The following is a 19,511-nucleotide window of genomic DNA, read 5'->3' as shown; positions in this document are numbered from 1 at the left end:
AGCTTTAGCATATGTGCCAGAACACGCCGTTCTCTCAATGAAGCCTGTTAGCACGTTACGCAACATGTCTAGAAAAGAGAACTCAGGCCAAAATAGCCACTCTCCTCCTCTCTGTCATTAATTTAGACACTAATGATTGCACTGCAGGGTGATTAAGCAGCAAACGAATGTACAGGCATTTGTGAAGCTCACAGATACACAGACAGGAACTTCTTTAGTTTGGAATTGTTTTTATTGCATTCTTATATTCTTTTCACTTTGTTACTTAAAACTGTTTAACCACACGCTTTACGGCACCAAAACACTCATTGATAAAGATTACATACATTGCTAGCTTACTTTATGTACAATTCAGCATACAAATACAAAAAAAAAATGATCAGAAAAGTGCTTTAATGTAGTGGAAGAATAAGAAAGGAATTATACAATGAATTAGATTCACATAAAGCAAACAAACAAACACACAAAAACCATAGTGAACATATATTATACTATACTGTACATATCACCATAACAAACAACACTTGAGACGAAACATAGAAATTCGTAGCATATTTTCTCCACAGCAAACTGTGTTCATAGCTTCATTGTGATAGACTAAATATCTATCATCGTAACTACACAGAAGTTAATACTTGTACTCTTAACAGTACTACTGAGAATGTGCAGCCATAAAGGCGTCACATAGCTGACATTTATCCAAAGTGAAACAGTGAACGATAAAAACACTGGACTTTGTGCACCAAGCATGGGTTGCTGCTGGCTTTCAGCTTTGCTCCCAGTAATTCATGCCTGTGAATTATTTCTGTCTACAATATTTGCAGATTGTGACAAAATCCAATCTGCAAGGCAGATATTAAGTCAATCAAACGTAAGACTCCTTTGCATAGGAAAGTTCCTCAAACACAGGCTGGCTGCATCTCCGTGACACGACATCGTGTTGACGCGTCGACACAGACTCGGACATGGCTCTCTGGCGGAAAGGCTGCCGTAGATTGACAATGTCTGATTCCTGGGGAATGCATTCCTGAATTTGGATGCACTGAGGCTTAGAGTCATAATTTACAGAGGATGGACGAGACCTGCTCCTCATCTCCTTTACAGTCAGTGAGCGATACTGTGGGGGGGGACCCACATTCTGCACCGCCTGTTCGTATGATGGAGGGCTGCAGGGCTGCCTGCTGTCCACATGCTTGAAAACTTCAATCGCAGACAGAGGACGTGGTCTGTCCACAGGCTCGGCTGGTGGATCAGCTTCGCTCTGTAAGTCCTCCTGGAGGGTTTCACAGGGGAAGGCGTTTTCCTTCTGTGAGTCTCTTTTCTGGCTGCTTCTGCTAAAGGCTCCTAAGCTCCTGGTCCTCATTAAGACTTTAGTGGCAACTCTCATGGACTGAGAGCGCTTCCTTTCTTCTGGTTTGGAAATCTCCTGCTGTCCCTTAACAGCCACTGAAGGCTGGCTGCTGGCGTTTGCCTTCCTCGAGCATCCTGGTGACACCATTGGGGAACTGGTGAAAACAGAGCTCTCTGAATGGTTAGAGGTAGTGCTTTCGAGGGAAGAGCAAGAACAGTCTTTGCCCATGAAGGGCTGCAGATCTCCATTGGAGGTGTTCAATTTTAAGAAAGGCATAGTTGGCCTGGCAACGCTACGGCCTCTGAGCAAGAAGGAGTCATCGGAGATCTGCTTTTTCAGAGGCTGCTCGCCAAAATCTGCCTTTTCTGTGGAGCAGTCCTCGTGGCTCCTGGCGTGGCTGCACAGGCCCTTGAGATCGTCCGAGAGGAGGATGATGGGCTCGGAGCACCGGCGGTTGAATTCTGGCTTTGTGTTGAAGACCGCATCGGACCAAGAAGAGGTTGTCGTGCTGGGGCTCGGCGATGAGGATGAAGAAGTAGAGCCATATTCTGTAGACGTGGACATGATATTCTCTCCCACCTCTGCATCTCCATCTGGGTCGGTGCTATCATACGCAGAGTCCTGATGCTGGCAGGAGACGGAGTCTGTTGAGGAAAGGGCAGACATGATTAGAATCCATTTAATCTCATTTACCTCTGTAAAACAGGCCAATAAAGGTGTCTCAGCATTATTGGGGGCTTTATTTGCTAATTAATTTACCTTCATCGGTGTCCAGCAAGACTTTGGTATTCTCTCCAAGAATGTCACAGTTCTCAATCAGGAACTGAGTAAGATCTGTCACCTGCAGAGAATCACACAAAGACAAGCAAACATTAGGAAAATGAATAACAACAACAACGTCAAGGGATTCTGTAGACAGATTCAGTGCTTCACTTGGTCCAAATACTCGGTTTGTTATTAGCACCTAAGTATGTGCTAGTGCACGCCCACTTATGAAACCGCTTGAGGTTTTTTGCACTGTGAGCCGCGAGGCTTCAAAGCACTCAAAGCGAGAAAGTAAATTCATATCACATCTTTTCACCTTTTGCATCTTCTCCTTCTGCTCCTCCAGCGAAGTGTCATCCAGCTGCAGCAGCGTGGGGCCGATGCACACCGCCAGATTGTAGGCATCCATCTTGTTGATGTCTGCACTCTCCAGGATGTGATGGAAGACGCAGATCAGATGCTGCAGGAGGAGTCTGTTCAGCCCGGGGAGTTCATCTACCACCCTAGTTTGCGGGTAGCAAAAAAAAGGGGAAGCAGGAAGGAAAAAAAACAAAACAAGAAGGTTAGCTTGCCGCTCTTTTTTTAAAAGTCTCTTCCTTTTTTAAAACAGCAGACAGACTTAAAAAAGAGAAGTGGGCTATGTTCGGGTCGGATTGTATAGCGAACGTATGGAATGATTAAAAACTTCCCTCAAAACCACAAAACCAGTCATGAAAAAAGAACGTAACTATTTTTTTAAAACATATAAATTATTTTTTTGTGTTTTTTGTTTTTTAAACGGGCAGTGCCGAGGCTCATTAGCAGACATCGACTGCTTACTTTGTGATTTCCAGAGTTCTCTGCTGGGTGTCTTCAATGTCCAGAGCCGCCATCCACTTGTCATAATACTCAGACCTCAGCAGGCTGCCAGGAAGCTCCTTCAGAAAACTCTATAAATAGGAGAAAGGCATTGATTAGACACATGTATATTAGAGGCTGTGCACTAGCATATTGAATATGATTAAGACCACCTATTTGACAGCTTCCTTGTCAAGCGCTCTAACACATTCAAGGAAGTACTGCTGCTTTCTTAGAAACTATAGCAGAGGGTAAAGCAGTAGTAGTGTGGCCGTTGTGGTAGCAGTGGTTAAAATAACCTACAGTCAAAATGCTTCTTTATCAGTGATGTAGAAAGTACTTTAGCGCTAATATTAATCGTGGATTTGCATACGTGGTAATGCTAATAGTATGCGAAGAACACGTGAAGTGTGAGCGCCTCTTAGTATGCAAACGTACTTTGAGCAGTCCGACGAGCAGAACGACGGGGAGATCGCCCATGTCCACGCTGCCGCCGCTGTTCAGCTGCTCTCTGATGTCTTTCATGCTCTTGCTGTTGCATGGCTTCCGAAACACTCCCTCTGTGGAGGGGCCTTTCTTCCTCAGCAGCACCAGCAGCTCCTGATGAAGCAGGACGGGAGAGAAGGAAGATGAGATTATCATATATGATTTTTTTTTTTTAAACACACAAACACAGCAGCTCTGTATGTGTGTGGGGGTGTGTGTTTTTGTCTTGACTTATTAATGTGCACCGTTTGTGCATGAATGCACGCTATCATATCATATTCAATCTTCAAAGCATTAAGAAATCATTTTAAAACACAGGCTGCTAATATCTTGAAACCAATGCACAGAAAGTTCTCAAAGTGAGCTAAGCTACTGATATGACATCAACTCTGACATTTATCAAAGGGCAACTTACTGTGACTGGTTTGGGAAGTGAGCAATCGTCTGGGCATATCTTGTGGAGGGGCTCTCCAAACAGCTGAATCTTGTTTTCTATTTCTGGTCGCTTTTTGCGGCCCTTTGACAGCCTCCTCCTCACCACGTTCCACTTGGTGTCTGTTAGGAGCAGAAATGTTTTATCCATTTAACATTTTATACTCATAAGACACGGCAACAAAGGCAGACGTGCAAAGAGTCAAAGCCCCGAGTGCCAAAAAACAAGCTTTCTGTACTCGTTCTCTCTTATCAGCGGCTAGATTTCCTTTCGTCTGTGGTTGTTCTCTTTGGTCTCTTCTCTGCACATGGCACATTTAGTGAGGCCCTCCCTCCCACCAGAAAAAAAAAAAAAAAAAAAAACACCGTAAAGAGATTTTCAAACTCACCAGTGGGCTGTCTCTGCCTGTCCTCTTGATTATTCAACTGCTTCGACACAGCGCAGATCTTCGCGTTGCCCTGGTGACAAAATAAAGAAAAAGTGGCGTGGTGAGCAGCGTGGAAGAGGAACACGAGCATGCAACAGTAGCCCAGGGAGGGGTTGTGGCTTTTTTTGTGTCAAATTGCACGCCTTCTAACACGTGAATGAACAAATGTTAGATAAGTCTTTTAGATGTACAAAAGACAGATTTCTAATTATTTTCGAAATTCTAATATAATTATTGCTTTAATTTTGCAACTTATCAGTCTGTTTGCACTTTCTGCATTTAACATACTATGTTTATTATGTAACAACTGCCCAGTCAGCGTTAGCGCAGAGGCACAGCTGTTTTTTACCAGCAGGTGTCTATTTTGAACATTTTCTACCATAAGAAGCCAGAAAAACTGGGATTACTTACATCGAGTGGAAACTCAATCAATTCTTCCATGCCACCTCCTGTTAGAGTTTTGGTCTGTAGGAGACGGAAAAGAGTAGTTTTTCTTCAGTAACAGCTCTTAAAAATGTTTATGTTTTTAAAAAAAAATGTGGCGGAGCAGATAGCGAGACTTACTGTGATATTGCCACTCAACACCTTCATCAGGACGTCTGGCGGAAAAGAAGAAGAACCGGTCCTCGTTTTTGCTTCTTTAACTTTTCTGCAATGACGATGAAACACATTTACTTAGAGGAGTGGCACTCACTGACTGTTTATCAAGTCTGAATTTTGAATTTATAAAGCAGCAAAACAAAAAATAAAATGATGAAGTTATTGGGAGTAAAGGGTAGTTCAATGGAGCCTCAAGAGATTATTAAAGAAATAAAGTTTTACATTGTTACAAATGCTGCCTTGATGTTTGCATAACTTAAGAAGCCGATATGAATATGTGCAGAACAATTACAATAAGTGGCAGAAGTGAACGAAAAACTTGCACAATGCTTTTTATGAATGGCAATAACTGGGAGAGCGCCTGCGAGAGTTTGCTGATATAAACAATGATCTTGTTCTTACCTGTGAAGAGTATCTAACCAGCGTTCTTTCACCTCAGGCGAGCTGTGGGCAAAATAACGGCATGGTATGAGTTACTAATCCACACAGAGCGATTGAAACAAGCCAGCAGATTACAGTGGGAGGAATGACACGAAGTGCGGCCCTCGCTCTCTTTTAACAGTTCTGTCGGAAAGTGTAACTCAGTCATGGGAACAGGAAGCAACGTCACGGCGGGCCCCAACCAGAGACATCTTCCACTTCCTCATATGCTTGCTGTGGCTTCGTGTCCATCAATGGAAACACGCCGACGAAACAGACGAGCCTACGTATATACACCTGTGCGCTTTCACCTTTAATGACCTGATTTGATGCCAGGCGCTTTAATTATAAACTGTCTGCGCACAGGCCACAGGAAAATGTCAACAAACGAGGCCGTGGCCTCTCACGGGATCCACGGTCGACTCGGTGTGAGTGAGCAGGAGTGAAAGTTTCACACACTGAATCATCACCAGAGTCCGAGCATCCGATCAGAGAACCAAATCGTCTCATTTTCAAACAAAACAACTCAAAACCCACTAGTGCATTCATCACTTTCTTGGAATACAGCACCAGCTGTGAAACGGCTCTTGGTTTGATTCTAATAAGTTTGCGAGAAACGTGGGAGTGACTGCCCCAAATGAAGCATTTCTAGACTTTAGTGCCGTTTGGTGCTCTTCATCATAAATTCACTAGAGAGAGAAAAATCTACTTTGACTCCTTTAACAATGGAAATGTCTAGACATACAGCATCTGATGTGTTTTATCTTTATTGTAAAGGCCAGCATTTCCAGATAAAGATCATCTGATGTTAATTCCCTCCCAGCTCCACACTTCCTATTTTACAACCTTTTTGTCTTGTGATGCTACTCTGCGGACTTTCTACTTGCCACTTCCCTATTTCATGAAGGCCACAGATCATCTGACCTTTTACTACATATGCACGAGTGTGCATATGTGGAAGATTTCATAAATTGAATGACCGGCAAAAAAAGCAGTCTGCCGAATAAGAAACAGAAAGCTTATAGTTGCAAGAGTGTTTTTATATTGCAAAATACTCGTATTTTCTCCTCCGTCAGTGCTTTAACAGATTGTTTGCCTTGACGTCTCTCTGTAATCTTTTCTTGAAGAGCTCATGTGGCCTTTTGGAAATTTTATTCTGGCCTATTTATTACTTTTGGTTTTCATCAAAATTCACTCCATCTACTCACAGCTGTGGTTTACGACATATGCAAATACTGAATTAAGCAAAAAACAGGATAAGCTCCACTGCGCCTGAAAGCTTGCACAGCATGGCAGCACAAAGGTTAAGCTCTGAGAGGTTCGTGTATCCGTTTGCCAAGAGGCAATTTATTTTCAAATGAACTTCCCACACTACCACTGAGCCCTGACTTTAGACCGTAAATGTTTTGTTTTATTAAATTCTCCATATTGCCGACAGCTGTCCTCTTTAGCTTGTGAAATAGGTTGTTGTGCGTTGGCTAATAGTAACCAGAAGCCTATACAGTCAATTAAATTAAGTCTGGTCTCTAATCTGATTCTCAGTTCCCACTGTGACCGTTCGTCAACTCAACTTCGACGCCTCTTTATTGAGATTATCCATCTAAAAAAGCGCTATATAAATACAGGCCATTTACCAGGCCATTTATTTACTTCTGACAACAATCAAATCAAGATCCACATGTGAGCTGTGATGTTTAGACACGTGTATCCAGGTATTTAAGCGTACAGTGAATCAGTGACTCAACACTAAATATGCTTGGCCATTTCCATGTGAGTCATTCACTGTGTGTATGAGTTTGTGTGTGCGGGGAGGGGTAGGGGAGCTTCTCACCGAAAACACACCAGACAAAATGTGAGATCCCAGGCCAGGATGAGGGTCAGCCTGAGGTCAATGTCACCAATCAGTCCATCCTCTTCCTCCGGTTCATCCTCGAAACTGTAAAGCCAGACGTCCTCAAGACTGACTCTGTGCTTCAGTCGGTAGCTGGCAGGCGACCTGTTGAAACAGAAATGAAAATAAAACCAACACTCCTCTAAATAATTTTCATTAATTTGTTTCTAAACGTGTTGTTTTCTTAAGATTACAAAGCAGGTTTCAGTTCCATAATTTTTGGATGAGTGATTGATTTTCTTCCCTCCTGTGAAACCGTTGAAAAAATATCTTTTATATGAAATAGCGCATTTCCTCTCTGTGAAAACCTTGGCACTGAACACAGAAATAAAAACACGGAGAGAAAAAAAAAAGCCGTAATTTCTCCTGTGACAGCTTGTTTTGAAAGTTGGTCCTTCATGGGAATAATCGTTGGTTATTTCTGCGAAATAATCAATGATCTACTCTTGCACCTGAATTGTTGACTGATTGCTGCACTTGAAAATATGGCGAGCAACAACGGTCACATGCTAAGTGTCAAAAAAAGGGTCAAGATTTCGATCAGCCCCCAGTTTATTAAAAAAGATACAAGTTTATGACAAATAAGAGTCTAAAAAAGAAAAGGTGACTCATAAGAGATTAGAGAGGAATTATTATTTGAAAAAAAAAAAAAAAAAAAACACCACAAAAAAGCCACACAGAGGATTTCTATGTATGACCTCGCGGACCTCCATGTGCTTGCACAGGGGAGCTGACTGGATCCTGAAGCGCCGATAGATTGAAGGAGCTGGGAGGTGTTTTGGTACTAAAATAGAAGGAGAGAAGCGATGCGCTGATAGAAATAAACATGCTGTTTATGTGCACAGCTGTTGTTTTCAGGACAGATTATGAACAGCTTTGTCAGAATTTGGCAGATTTCAGCCAGTACTGTTTGCCCAAAGTCGGTTTCTTACTATAAATACACAAAGTGTTTGTCGTAATTTCATCACAATAACATATATTGAAAATAGTCAGCATGTATAGGCAAACTATAAGCATGTAAGGTTATGAAATCCTCTAGACTACAGACAGCTACTTAAATGAGAGATTCATGAAGTTAATAAGTTTTCTATGTGGGAGTGTGACGTGTTCTTAATTTGGAGTCTGGAGCTTGAGTTTACATTTCTGTTTAAACACAGGCGGCCCATCTGTGCACCCTCTGCATTAGATTGGTATAGATCTAACAAACAAAAACAACTTTAAAGGTGTTATTACATGAGTTGCTGTTCTGAGACTGTCCTCCCCATGAAAAGGTTGTTTTTGTGTAAGCTGTTACGATGACCTTTAATTTCCCTGATAGCAATGAACATTTGGCCCAAATGTGGTCTGCAGTTCTTTTGCGACCCATATGTGGCCTCCACTGATTCTGAGTGAATCTGGATGCACTCTCTCAGCCACAGGCACACCTTATACAGGTCAGTTATCGGGCGGTTTTTCACATTAGGGCCACATCTGGGCCTCTAAAGTCTTAATCATGCTACAGCTGAATCAGAAGTTCCCCAAGCGTGCCTGGTATCTGGGTTCACATCTTAAAGATAAACAAAAGCTGTGTGAACTGGGTAGAGTTACCACCACTGGAATCTATCACAACATAGCTGTGTAGCGTGTGTTTAACGGTGTGAAAGGTTGCATTTGACATCAAAATACGATCTCCTCCTGACTCTTAAGTGAACAGGTTTTGTGCTGAACCTTAGCCAAAGTGGTTCTGAATATGAACCTAACAAGACCACGAGTGAGAAAGTGAAAGTAAACAGCAAAGTGGAGCTAAACTTTGGCCCAAACTCGAAGCCCGGATCAAAAATCAGGTGTGCTCGTGACACCTCCACCTCCACCTCACCATCCACCTACACGCTGCTAAAACGCTGAGATGGGCTATTTCACATCGTAGCAGAAATGAGAAAAAGTGCCCTCCGACACCTGCTGCGTGCCTGTTTCTTCACAGCAAACTTTAAAAAACACACACACGCAAACAGATAATGAATAATAGTAGCACACAATCATCTCTGGATGTAATGATCTCATAGATTTATAGGCTCAAACAGGCTGTTATGCTGTATGACAGTGGTGTGCCAGCTGTGTTGTCTACAGGAACAGTAGGCAGGTTGTGGTACAGAGATGAGTGTGATGTCCTCCCACTCATTAGGTATAAAACTTCCACCGTGTTTGACAAACAGATCTGATCTGACTAAGCCATGCAAACAGTGTTCACCTGAAGGTGTATTTAAATGCTGTTTACATTAAAAAAGAAAAGAAGCAGAGGTTTACTTATACGTAAAAACAATAAATAGGATGTTTGATGGTGAAGAAAAGGCGTGGGCAAATGTTCAGAACATCTCAGGGTTTTCAAATTTGAAGAATTTTAAGAGTGATTTGAGCCACACAAGCACTTGTGAGAGTATTGAACCAGCAGCTCTGTTTTTTGCTTCAAAGCTGAAGCGAGGGTTAAAATAACTGTTGAGTTTCCCCTAATGTGACTCCACTCCAAGGGAACCACCCGACTATCTTCTTCTACTAATTTAAAATAAGAGAAACGACTCATAAACAATGTCTGTTGCTGGGAGATTCCCCAACTCTCCGAGTAGAGTCCAAAAATACACATTTTGTTTTCACTTCCTCTTTCGCTCTCCCATTCCTACTGTACAAACACATGATTAATTTCAACAGAAAGTTGCTAAAACAACACAGCGGCAGTACGACTGAATTTCCTTAGTTGTGATTTATTTTAAAATCTTCAGTTTTACAAGCAGAAACTGTCTGGGTTTCATACACACACTCCTGAAAATATCTGATCATCACAAGCTAAAATGCTGGGGTTTTAGATTAATTATATCTTACTTGAGTTTGGCGAAGACAATCACGTCGCTGAAGAGGAACAGGTGTCTCTCCCTGGTTTTTGAGCCCTCGCTGACCTGAACGCACTCGTCCAGCAGCAGCTCTCCGTTCTCGCTGGTGAGGCCGAGGACAAATGGACTCTGCTCCACAGACACCCAGCAGGGACCCTCCTCCCTGAGCCAGAGGATACACAAAAAAAAAAAAAAAGGAGTGGGTGACGGGGAGAACCCACAGCCAGACGAGTCTAAATATGGTGATTTCCACATGGAAATGATACACAGCTGATTTTGCATCTGAGAGAGATCAGGTTCATGGCATAGTTTAACAGCTGGAGCCTGATGTATGAACAATAATATGACTTTTTCATAGAAGAATAGGCGTACGCATGTAAGTCAATCCTGATAAGGTGAAGCACAGGTGAAAAATAAAGTTAGATGTAGGTCAGGATAAATATCAAAAACTCATATATACACTCACCGGCCACTTCATTAGGTACACCGTTCAACTTTCTAATCAGCCAATCACAGCATCTCAGTATATTTATGGATGTAGACGTGGTCAAGATGACCCTGCTGAAGTTGAAGCCAGGGATCAGAACGGGGAAGAAAGATGATTCAAGTGACTTTGAATGTGGCTCTTGTGGTTTTGGTGCCTGATGGGCTGGTCTGAGTATTTAAGAAACGGTTAATCTACTGGGATTTCCCCCCACACAACCATCTCATCAGTGTTTACAGAGAATGGCCCATCAAGTGAATGGCAGTTCTCTGGAAGAAAATCCCTTGTTAATGCCAGACAGAGGTCAGAGAAGAATAGCCAGAGTGCTTCGAGCTAATAGGAAGGCAACCGTAACCCAAATAAATACTCGGTGCAACCAATATATGCAGAAGAGCGCCTTGACGCAGAGGGGCTACAGCTGCATAAGACCACACTGGGTGCCACTCCAGTCAGCTAAGAACAGGAAACTGAGGCTAAATATAAGAAAAACTTTGTTTGATGACTCCCGATCTCTGTTGTGAGATTCAAATGGACGGATCAGAATTTGGCATAAACAACGTGAAATTATGTATCAACAGTTCAGGTTGCTGGTGGAAGTATAATGGTGCATTTAGCCACCACAGTGACCAGATCTTAAGGCAATAGAACATTTTTGGGATGTGGTTGAAAAGGAAATTCACATCTGGATGTGCAGCTGACAACTCTGCAGTAACTATGTGATGCTGTCATCACAGAGGAGTGTTTCCAGCACCTTGCTGAATCTGTGCTACGAAGGGTTAAAGCAGTTCTCAAGGCAAAATTAAGCCCAACTTGGTACTAGAAAGGTGTACATAATAAAGTGGCCACTGACTGTATATGTATATATTCTTTTTAACTCTTCCAGGCTTCTTGATGAATTTATTTTTTAAAAAAGGAACCATGCATATGCACAACATCGTAAATGTGGCTAAAAAAGATTCGCTTCTACTAAAACAGAATCAGCCTTAAATTTTATGCATCTGTCTCCGGGTGTTTCTGCTAAAAATGAATATTAATCACTTTAGGAGAACAAATTTCCGTAGAAATGTATAATTCATATGTAACACGCTGCATAAGTTTTTCACCGGAAACGTATGAAAGCCGATGGTTAAGATGTGAATTGGTATGCATGAAACTGCCTTGTCATAAGAGGACATACCAGAAAATAAAGAATGAGTTAGTGAATCCGTAACTACCGCTATTTATGTTTAAATTTACTCTTAAGCTACTTATGATAATAAGTAATTTGAATTCTAGGCAAATACAGCGTAAGTGCAGAAAAAATGGACGATTAGAGCCTGCTGAGCCACCCACCCCTCGTTTTTGAAACTTTTCTGTAGGCACACTGTCTTGTAAATAAAGGGCCACATTACTAATACTCAGTGGACTATGGCATGTTTTTCAAGTGGCATACTTAGAAACTGATGCTTTAAGTGAACAAACATGTTACATAGTAATATCCTAACAACTCAAATTTGTCACTGCCATTGTGTTTTCTGGTTATTTTCCAATATGTGTAACACAATAAACCACTATTTGTCTGATCAATTTCCTCCAAAGCGCTGATCCTCTTCCAAATATCACAGAGAGCAGAAATGATGCTCTAATTCAAAGAATAAATGTCAGATGTGTGCATGACGCTATCGCCAATCCTGCTCAACTGATCTTGGATCAATAAGGTCATCTTATTCTTTACAGACAAGTGGTCTGATATCAACTTACTGACTAAAGTTTGCTTATTTGTTCAGAAATGACATTTACCAACATGTCTAAAAACCTGACTCACATATCTATGCGTAGATGCTTTTGTTTTCTTTTACTCTTCATAAATGCCACCAACCTGGTTGGAGGAGTTTGTCACATTTACTTCACTGGACTGACTGCTGGTGTTAATTAATGTATAAATAACACAAATATTTGCAGTCGGATAACAAAAAATGAATGTAAAAAGCCAGCGTGCTCATGTTGTTGCCTCCCTGTTGTGTCTAGAGTGAGCCTGTGAAGATGACGAGAGAGTAAGAGCAAGTAAGAGTTGTTTGTTCTAAATGCATATGAAACCACATTTAGTGGTTGATCTTCCCACTTGGTCTGGGGGAAGAAATTCAAATTGTTATAGTAGAGGTACTTCCCCTGACTGCTGGAGATGACACATTAACTACGGGCATATAAACTGTGGGAGAAGCTTTGTGTTTGTACTTACTCACAACAGGATGAACCATAGAAGTTCAATAGTAAAAGTGTGTTAACACGAGCATGCCACTGCTTTGTTTGTTTTGTTTTTTTTTTTAATTTCAAAGATTAGTTTCACAGACTGGGACCACTTTTTTTTTCTTAGTAAATATTGATGTAAAATCAGAAGATAAATGCACTTTACCTACTCTTGCTTTGCTAATTAGCCAAGCTACACAGCCAAAAGATAGCTTTGCTTTGTAGCTAGCTGTGCTTGGTTAAAATGAATTTGTGTTTTGTGGACTAAAATTCAAGGCATAAGGCTAGATTAGATATTTGTCTACTTGGCACACAGTCTAAACATCAAAACTTTGAACAAGCTAAGCCAGCTGCTCCGCTAAAGCTAACACAAACCTGGCCTGCTAACCAAGCTAGGTGGGCAACACTGGTCTTTTACTGTTCTACTGCTTTTTTTTTGTTTTTTACATATTCTTTATGTACTAATATTTTAATTCATTACAAAGAAGTCCAAATTTAGCAGCATTGACGTAAACCACAGAGACCCTGTGAGGTAGATGGACTAAATCCATCCAGGTATAAGAGGTGTAATCACGCCTGTTCGACTGCGCCTTACTACAAATATCTAATCAAGCCAGTCACATGGTAGCAACTCTAGCTAGGCATGCAGTCATGGTCAAGACAACCTGCTGAAGTTCAAAACTGAGCATCAGAATGGGGAGAAAAGACCAAAATGTTTTGTTGATGTCACAGGTCACACGGCCAGACTGCTTCCACCTGATAAGAATGCAACAGTAACAACTCATAGGTTCTTGAAGAAGATGGGCTACAGCAGTGGAAGATCACACCCACACCAGGTGTTACTGATATTATCTAAGCTAGAAAACTGAGGCTAGAATTCACACAGGCTCACCAAAACAGGACAACAGAACAGAAAAACTCTGCCTAGTCTGATGAGTCTCGGTCTCTCCTGCAACATTCATATTGTAAGGTCAGAATTCAGCATGAACAACATTGAAGCATGGATCCACCTACCTACCTTGGATCAACAGGTCAGGCTTCTGCTGCTGGTGTAATGCTGTGGGGGATATTTTCTTGGCACATTTTGACAACTTAGAGCAACTGAGTGATGTTTAAGCACCACAACCTACCTGAGTATTGTTGCTGACTATGTCTGTACCTTTATGACCACAGTATACCCATATTGTGATAGCTGCTTCACTAGATTACACATTGTGTTACTGAGCATAAGAAGGGTGTCCAACCCACTACTAGCAAAGTGTACCTAATAAAGTGGCCTATGAGTGTATATAGTGTCAGAAAGGCGTGAAAACTGGTCGAAAATGGGAATCTGGTACAGTGAATTGAAGGTACTTTTTCTTAGTTAAGCAATAAACTAGAGTGTTATTTTGAAACAGTCACGTGGGGTTTTTTGTTTTGTTTTGTTTTTTGCTTTCTTTGCACAGCATTTTTTATTAGCTAACTCAGGAGCCTAGTGTTTAAACATGTCCAGCTTTAACCATCTTTATATTTAATAAGTATAAAACTACTGATTCAGTGTCATTAGAACTATGATTCACAGCTTTATTTAACACTGTGTTTTCACCCCACTACATCATTAACACATATATATGTAGAATCCAATAATAACATAGTGCTTAGCTCTGTGAAATAATATAGCTATATATGTCTAATTCTGCCTCTTTATGCTGAGGTATACTCTACGTCAGTGGCAGTCCCACCAGAGTGAAACTGACACCCACGAAGTCCAGCCCCCTCATGGAAATGCCTGATGTGTGTGTGTTTGCGTTTGCGCGCTGATTAGCTGAATGTGTGAGAGTGGGATGTGTCTGACATTTCTCTTTTTGCTTTGAAGGGATCGCCCACTGCGTGCTTTGGTGGTCTTAACATGACAACGTCTGACGAGTGTGATCGTTATAAGGTTAAATTTTATAGCCAAATCAAAGCCCACGTGTGTGAAATGCCCAAAGACAAAACAAACTGTCAAACTGAGGGTTTGTTGAGAGGAGTAAAAAAAAAAAAGCTTCAGCATCGACAACATATTTTAATTATTCAGTTTTCTATGTTTGAGTCTCATCTAAGGCCACGTTTCCATCTATTTAAAGACGTTTTCAGAAAACATTTCAGGTTATTTGTTGGCCTAAGCTTACAATTATAAGATAAGCTACGTTATTATTCCAAAGAAATGTCCGCAGGTTGCTAAAACCCTTCAGGATATGAGATCAGCGTGTTTAAAATAGCAACTGAGGCCGTAAATTAATTTGTTTTAAAATACTGAGAAATTGTTTGGCTTCTTGTACACTCAGTGAGCAGCTATCGCACAGCTTCAAAAATCAGTCATTCAGTGTTATTACTGAAAGAACCTGCTTTACGGGAAACATAGAAAGGATCTTTTGTGGTTCATGAAATTAAACTCAGGGACAGGAGTTAAGATGTTGCTGTAGTAATATCTGGAAGCACGCTGTTTAGTTTCATATTGAACTGATTGCTTGTGCTGTCAAAACATGGAGGTGCTGGTAATGACCTCCTGTTGATTTATTCAAAAAGGTCAACTTCTCATGGGCGAGAATAACCGGTTAATTAGGTTTCCTTGACAGATCGATATCGTCCGCGCTGCTCGCCTCTCACAGCCTGGTCATGGCCGAGGTGAGGAGCCACAGTGCATGTGCACGTTGTTGTTTCAAAACCCTGCTGTGTAATTCCCCGTGGGGACATCTGTGTTTGTGGCCTGAACAGAGTAGGCAGCGTGGCCTGCAGGGTGACAAAGCGTGACACGTGGCGGGATGGAGGGGAAGTTAGGTTTTTGCTTGTCTATATAATGTGTGTGAGGCTATTCTCTAATGAAGAGTGTGCTGCCATCTATAGGGTGGAGGCGACACTGAGGCTACTTCTTCCTGTGATTGCTGTTATGATTTTTGAATTCTGGACTTGACTAAACATCGGAGCCTGACTCTCTAATTAGATCAAACTCAATCAGACAGTTAAGTGAAAAAGAAAGCTTCACGACGACTCGTACGTTTCTGTATGACTTTACCAGTCTCTTGTTGCCTCAGGTCATTGAGGTTTGCGGGGATCTGTTTTATCTTTTGTTATAGATTTGCTGCTGTGCTTGGGAACATTCTTCTGCTGAATGACCCAATCTCACCCAAGATTTAGCTTTCTGACACCTAAATCTCACATGTGACTCTAGAATACTTTGGTATACAGAGGAGTTAATGGCTGACTCGATGATTTATAGCTACTCAGGTCCTGTGGCTGCAAGACAAGCCCAAATCCTCACACTTCCACCACCGTGCTTGACGGCTGGTATGAGGTGTTTGTGTTGATATGTACAATATAAGACAATACAATACATTTCTCCAAACATGGTGCTCTGCACTCCAGGTTGACTTCTGGGAAGGTTGTGGTGAATGCTCCAGCACACTTGCCATTAGTTAATCAGATAATCAGTTAATCACATGCATTTGATTGCACCTTTAATGCTACTTACCCTCTTAATCGCTATGGAAACAGTACATTTTTTCAATGTTTTGAAATTTTAAAGCTAATTGTTCCATTTCTATCATAAAAACAAATAACTGTACGTCAGATAATTACACAGCCTTACTTAGCGCACACTTCCTTCCCCACGAGTTATGCTGAGCTGTGCAGAGATTGTCGCAGCAGAAAACTGTAAGGCACTGTTGAGCGTGCAGCACTATGATCAGAGTGTGTTAAAATGACTCCAGGCCGTACAAGAAAATAACGGTTGCACATGTGTAAATGCATCTAATAAGATAGTCTTTTGCACACCTGATAGGGGACCATGGCATCCCCAAAGCCTTCCCAAAGACCAGAGATGGAGCTGAGCGCCGTCTCTGAGCCAAGTGTCTGAGGTGCTGTAAGAAAGCAGAAGTGATAGATAAACAAAACTTTTTGTGTCTGCCAAGAAAATAAAAACCATTAATTCATATCTGTCAACATTTTGCTGACAAGACACAAGAGACACAGAAGCATTTCAGTCAGGGAAGAAAACCGCAACAGAAGGTTTGCTGATTTGCACAATTTAATAATGGATACACTTTATATTAGGCCGCAATCAGAGATGGCAGAGCTGTGACCGCAGTGAAGCTTATATTTAGACTGAGGAAATAACTTATTCTCTGGTGACCTTCCACCTGCAGACAAACGAGTGCAGGAACAGCTTCAAGAAAGGCAGCATAATCGCTTAAAATAGCTGTTCAGTCAGAGGTTCCATTAAAGTAAATACATTTACCAAGAAAAGAAACGAAAGCAAGCAACACAAAGTACTTTAATTTACCAATTTCAGCCCTTCAGAGGCCAAATTTTACATTTCACTGCTTAAAGTATTGAGTACTGAACTTAATAATGCTCTGGATTCCAGTCAGAAGGTCGGGGACTGAAAGCCTCGTCCCTCTCTGCTCTAACAAGTGAATACATGTGGACGAATAAATGTTTGTAGGGGGACAGATAAAGGCTTATTCTGAAGACTGAAGGATTCAAGTGCCTTAGCACAGAATATACAATTTTCAAATATAAGGAATTGTACGAGATAGCCAAAGGTAGGAATGAGTTCCTGTGTGATTCAGTGGTCCTCCATATTGAAGGCCAAACATCTGTGTGCAATAATAAGATTTTTTTTTTTCTCGTGACAAAGGACAACCGAGAGAGGATTTGAAATTCAAGAGTACACTTCCATGAAATTAATCAGCTCCGTGTGCACTGAATACGTCTCACGTGTTTGCATAAAGGAGGGGCCAATGAGAATCTGTGTGGAAAGCGAAGGTAAACTGAAGCCGTAACTACACATATGAGCTCTGAAATCTGGGTCAGGCACTTCCTCCATCACATATCAGCTTCAATCTCGGTAGTTTAGGACGCTGATTGCCTGATTGTATTTTCTCACTGCAGTTAGTGTCGAGCTTTTTTGCATCAGGCCGTGTAACGATCTGCAAATAAAAACAAATCTCACGTGAACTTTGAAAGATCAAGATCTCTGTCTAAATAAATAAATAAATCTCGGTAAATTCCCAGATGATTAAACATGCAACTATTTTGCTGGTAATAACTGAAATGAGTAAAGAAAATCAACAGCCTATTTATGCAAGGTAATTCATCATTTTATTGAGGGGGTTATATTGGTTGGGTCTGATTATTGGGGGGGTCATAACCCCCCTAACCCCCCTGGAAATTACACCCCTGTCTCAAGGTTTGATTTTATTTTGTAGATTTAAGGCACATTTATTTTACAAAGTTCAGATACAAAAAAATATTTATTTTCCTGAGTTATCAAAAACACTTTTGATTCATTCATTTTAAATCTATTAATATGACTAGAAAAGTTAGACAACATAACAGATCGACACTTACTTGCCATTTTATTAGGTACATCTTGCTATTACAGGGTTGGATCTCCCTGTTTGTCTTTAATTCTTCATGGCACAGGTGCAAGGTGCTAGAATCATTCCTCTGAGATTTTGGTTCATATTGAGCTGAGTTTTATGACATGTGTGTAATGATGGTGGAAGCAGCCATCAGAAGGTGATTACACTGTAGTCATAAAAGGATGAACATAATCAGCGGCCACACTCAGACAGGCTGTGTTGGTTAAATAATGCCCAGTTAGCATTAAGGAGTTTAAAGTTTACCAAGAAACTGAAACGTTGACACAAGCCAGGAGGGATCCGTGCTTTCATGCTGTTCACAGCAAGTTACATGTACAGTATATCTTCCTTAACTTACTTTTCTTTTACTCAATTGCACTGATGGATGAATAGTCTATTTCTATTATTTCTACCTTTTTCTTGTAAATGGCTTTTCTTTGGGGAGTTTTGAATGCATTTGAAGAGTTTAGAGGAACTTCTGAAGTTGCCTAATAATTGTTGGGTAACACTCCGACGCACTTGGACATTTGTTCATTTGCGTGAAGGAAAACAAACAGTCTCTCTCCGTCCTTGTTATGGCTCTTGCTGCTGCTGATGTTGCGCTCTAATTGTCAGACAAACTGAGAAATTGGATGAAGCAGAGTTGGAGATGAAGGAGAACAACAAAACAAAACAAACAAGAGCTGGAACTCTTAACAAAGTGTCTCTCTCTGGCCTCTGTCCCAGCAGCTCGGAGCCAGGCTGGCGCACAAAGTCCGCCGACTGATGACGGACGCGACGGAGGACACAAAGGCTCATTGTTACCTGAATCCTGGAACCACAAATGCCACTAAGGGAGCGTGGCCAAAAGTGTCACCATTAACAAGCTGTAGGTCCCATCTGCTGGAGATTTGCTTTGTTTTTAGAGTCTCTGTACTAGTCTAATAAACACTTTTTTTTATTCTTTTTGGAGAAAGCTGATAATATTTCTCTCTCACAGTCAACAAATAGACCAATAGCACCCATCTCTCCGAAGTATCTTACGCTTGGCTGTTTTCTTAAACAGACTTGTTGGGAAAATCTTCCGTTACCGAACGTTTGATATTTACAGAGGATGGTCCATGTAGGGCTAATTTCTCTTGATTACGAGAACAAGAATAAGAATATTAATGCACTCAATATTCATTCAATGAAGAAATAATAAAGCACCTTGTTACCAGGGAAACGATAAATTAATGCTTTTTATTAATATGGCTGTAACTTGGCTAGGTTTAGGTGTAGAACCAAATAGTCTTGAGTGGCTAAGCCTATCCAGGAGAGATCATAGGTGTCGGTTCCGGAAATATTATTATCACAGTTCAAAGAAA

At 41.2% G+C, this 19,511-nt stretch overlaps 1 protein-coding gene across 1 annotated transcript; it reads right to left on the bottom strand.

Moving 5' to 3' along the window:
• Positions 1 to 213: 213 nt before the first annotated feature.
• tagapb (T cell activation RhoGTPase activating protein b) lies at positions 214 to 18,963 on the bottom strand. The gene is made up of 14 exons (XM_039599085.1): positions 18,844 to 18,963; positions 16,574 to 16,659; positions 10,064 to 10,234; positions 7,151 to 7,315; positions 5,302 to 5,343; positions 4,864 to 4,948; positions 4,711 to 4,764; positions 4,261 to 4,330; positions 3,855 to 3,994; positions 3,392 to 3,553; positions 2,936 to 3,045; positions 2,433 to 2,619; positions 2,111 to 2,192; positions 214 to 1,995 (listed from the first exon to the last, which is right to left on the bottom strand). Exons 1-14 carry the CDS (start codon positions 18,961 to 18,963, stop codon positions 866 to 868), a joined length of 2,604 nt encoding a protein of 867 aa, XP_039455019.1. The 3' UTR covers positions 214 to 865.
• Between the last annotated feature and the right edge of the window lie 548 nt (positions 18,964 to 19,511).

Source organism: Oreochromis aureus, linkage group 15 (assembly GCF_013358895.1).
Source record: "Oreochromis aureus strain Israel breed Guangdong linkage group 15, ZZ_aureus, whole genome shotgun sequence".
Lineage (NCBI taxonomy): Eukaryota > Metazoa > Chordata > Actinopteri > Cichliformes > Cichlidae > Oreochromis > Oreochromis aureus.
The sequence above is the reverse complement of the archived record's forward strand: the minus strand, read 5'-3'. Positions and strand labels throughout refer to the sequence as shown.

Excerpts from the sequence above, each read along its gene's own strand:
- tagapb (XM_039599085.1), bottom strand. The coding sequence starts at position 18,963 with ATGAGCCTTTGTGTCCTCCGTCGCGTCCGTCATCAGTCGGCGGACTTT. Across the intron at positions 4,949-5,301 it reads TGGTTAGATACTCTTCACAG|AAAAGTTAAAGAAGCAAAAA; the intron begins GTAAGAACAAGA and ends TCGTCATTGCAG. Across the intron at positions 4,765-4,863 it reads TGTTGAGTGGCAATATCACA|ACCAAAACTCTAACAGGAGG; the intron begins GTAAGTCTCGCT and ends CGTCTCCTACAG.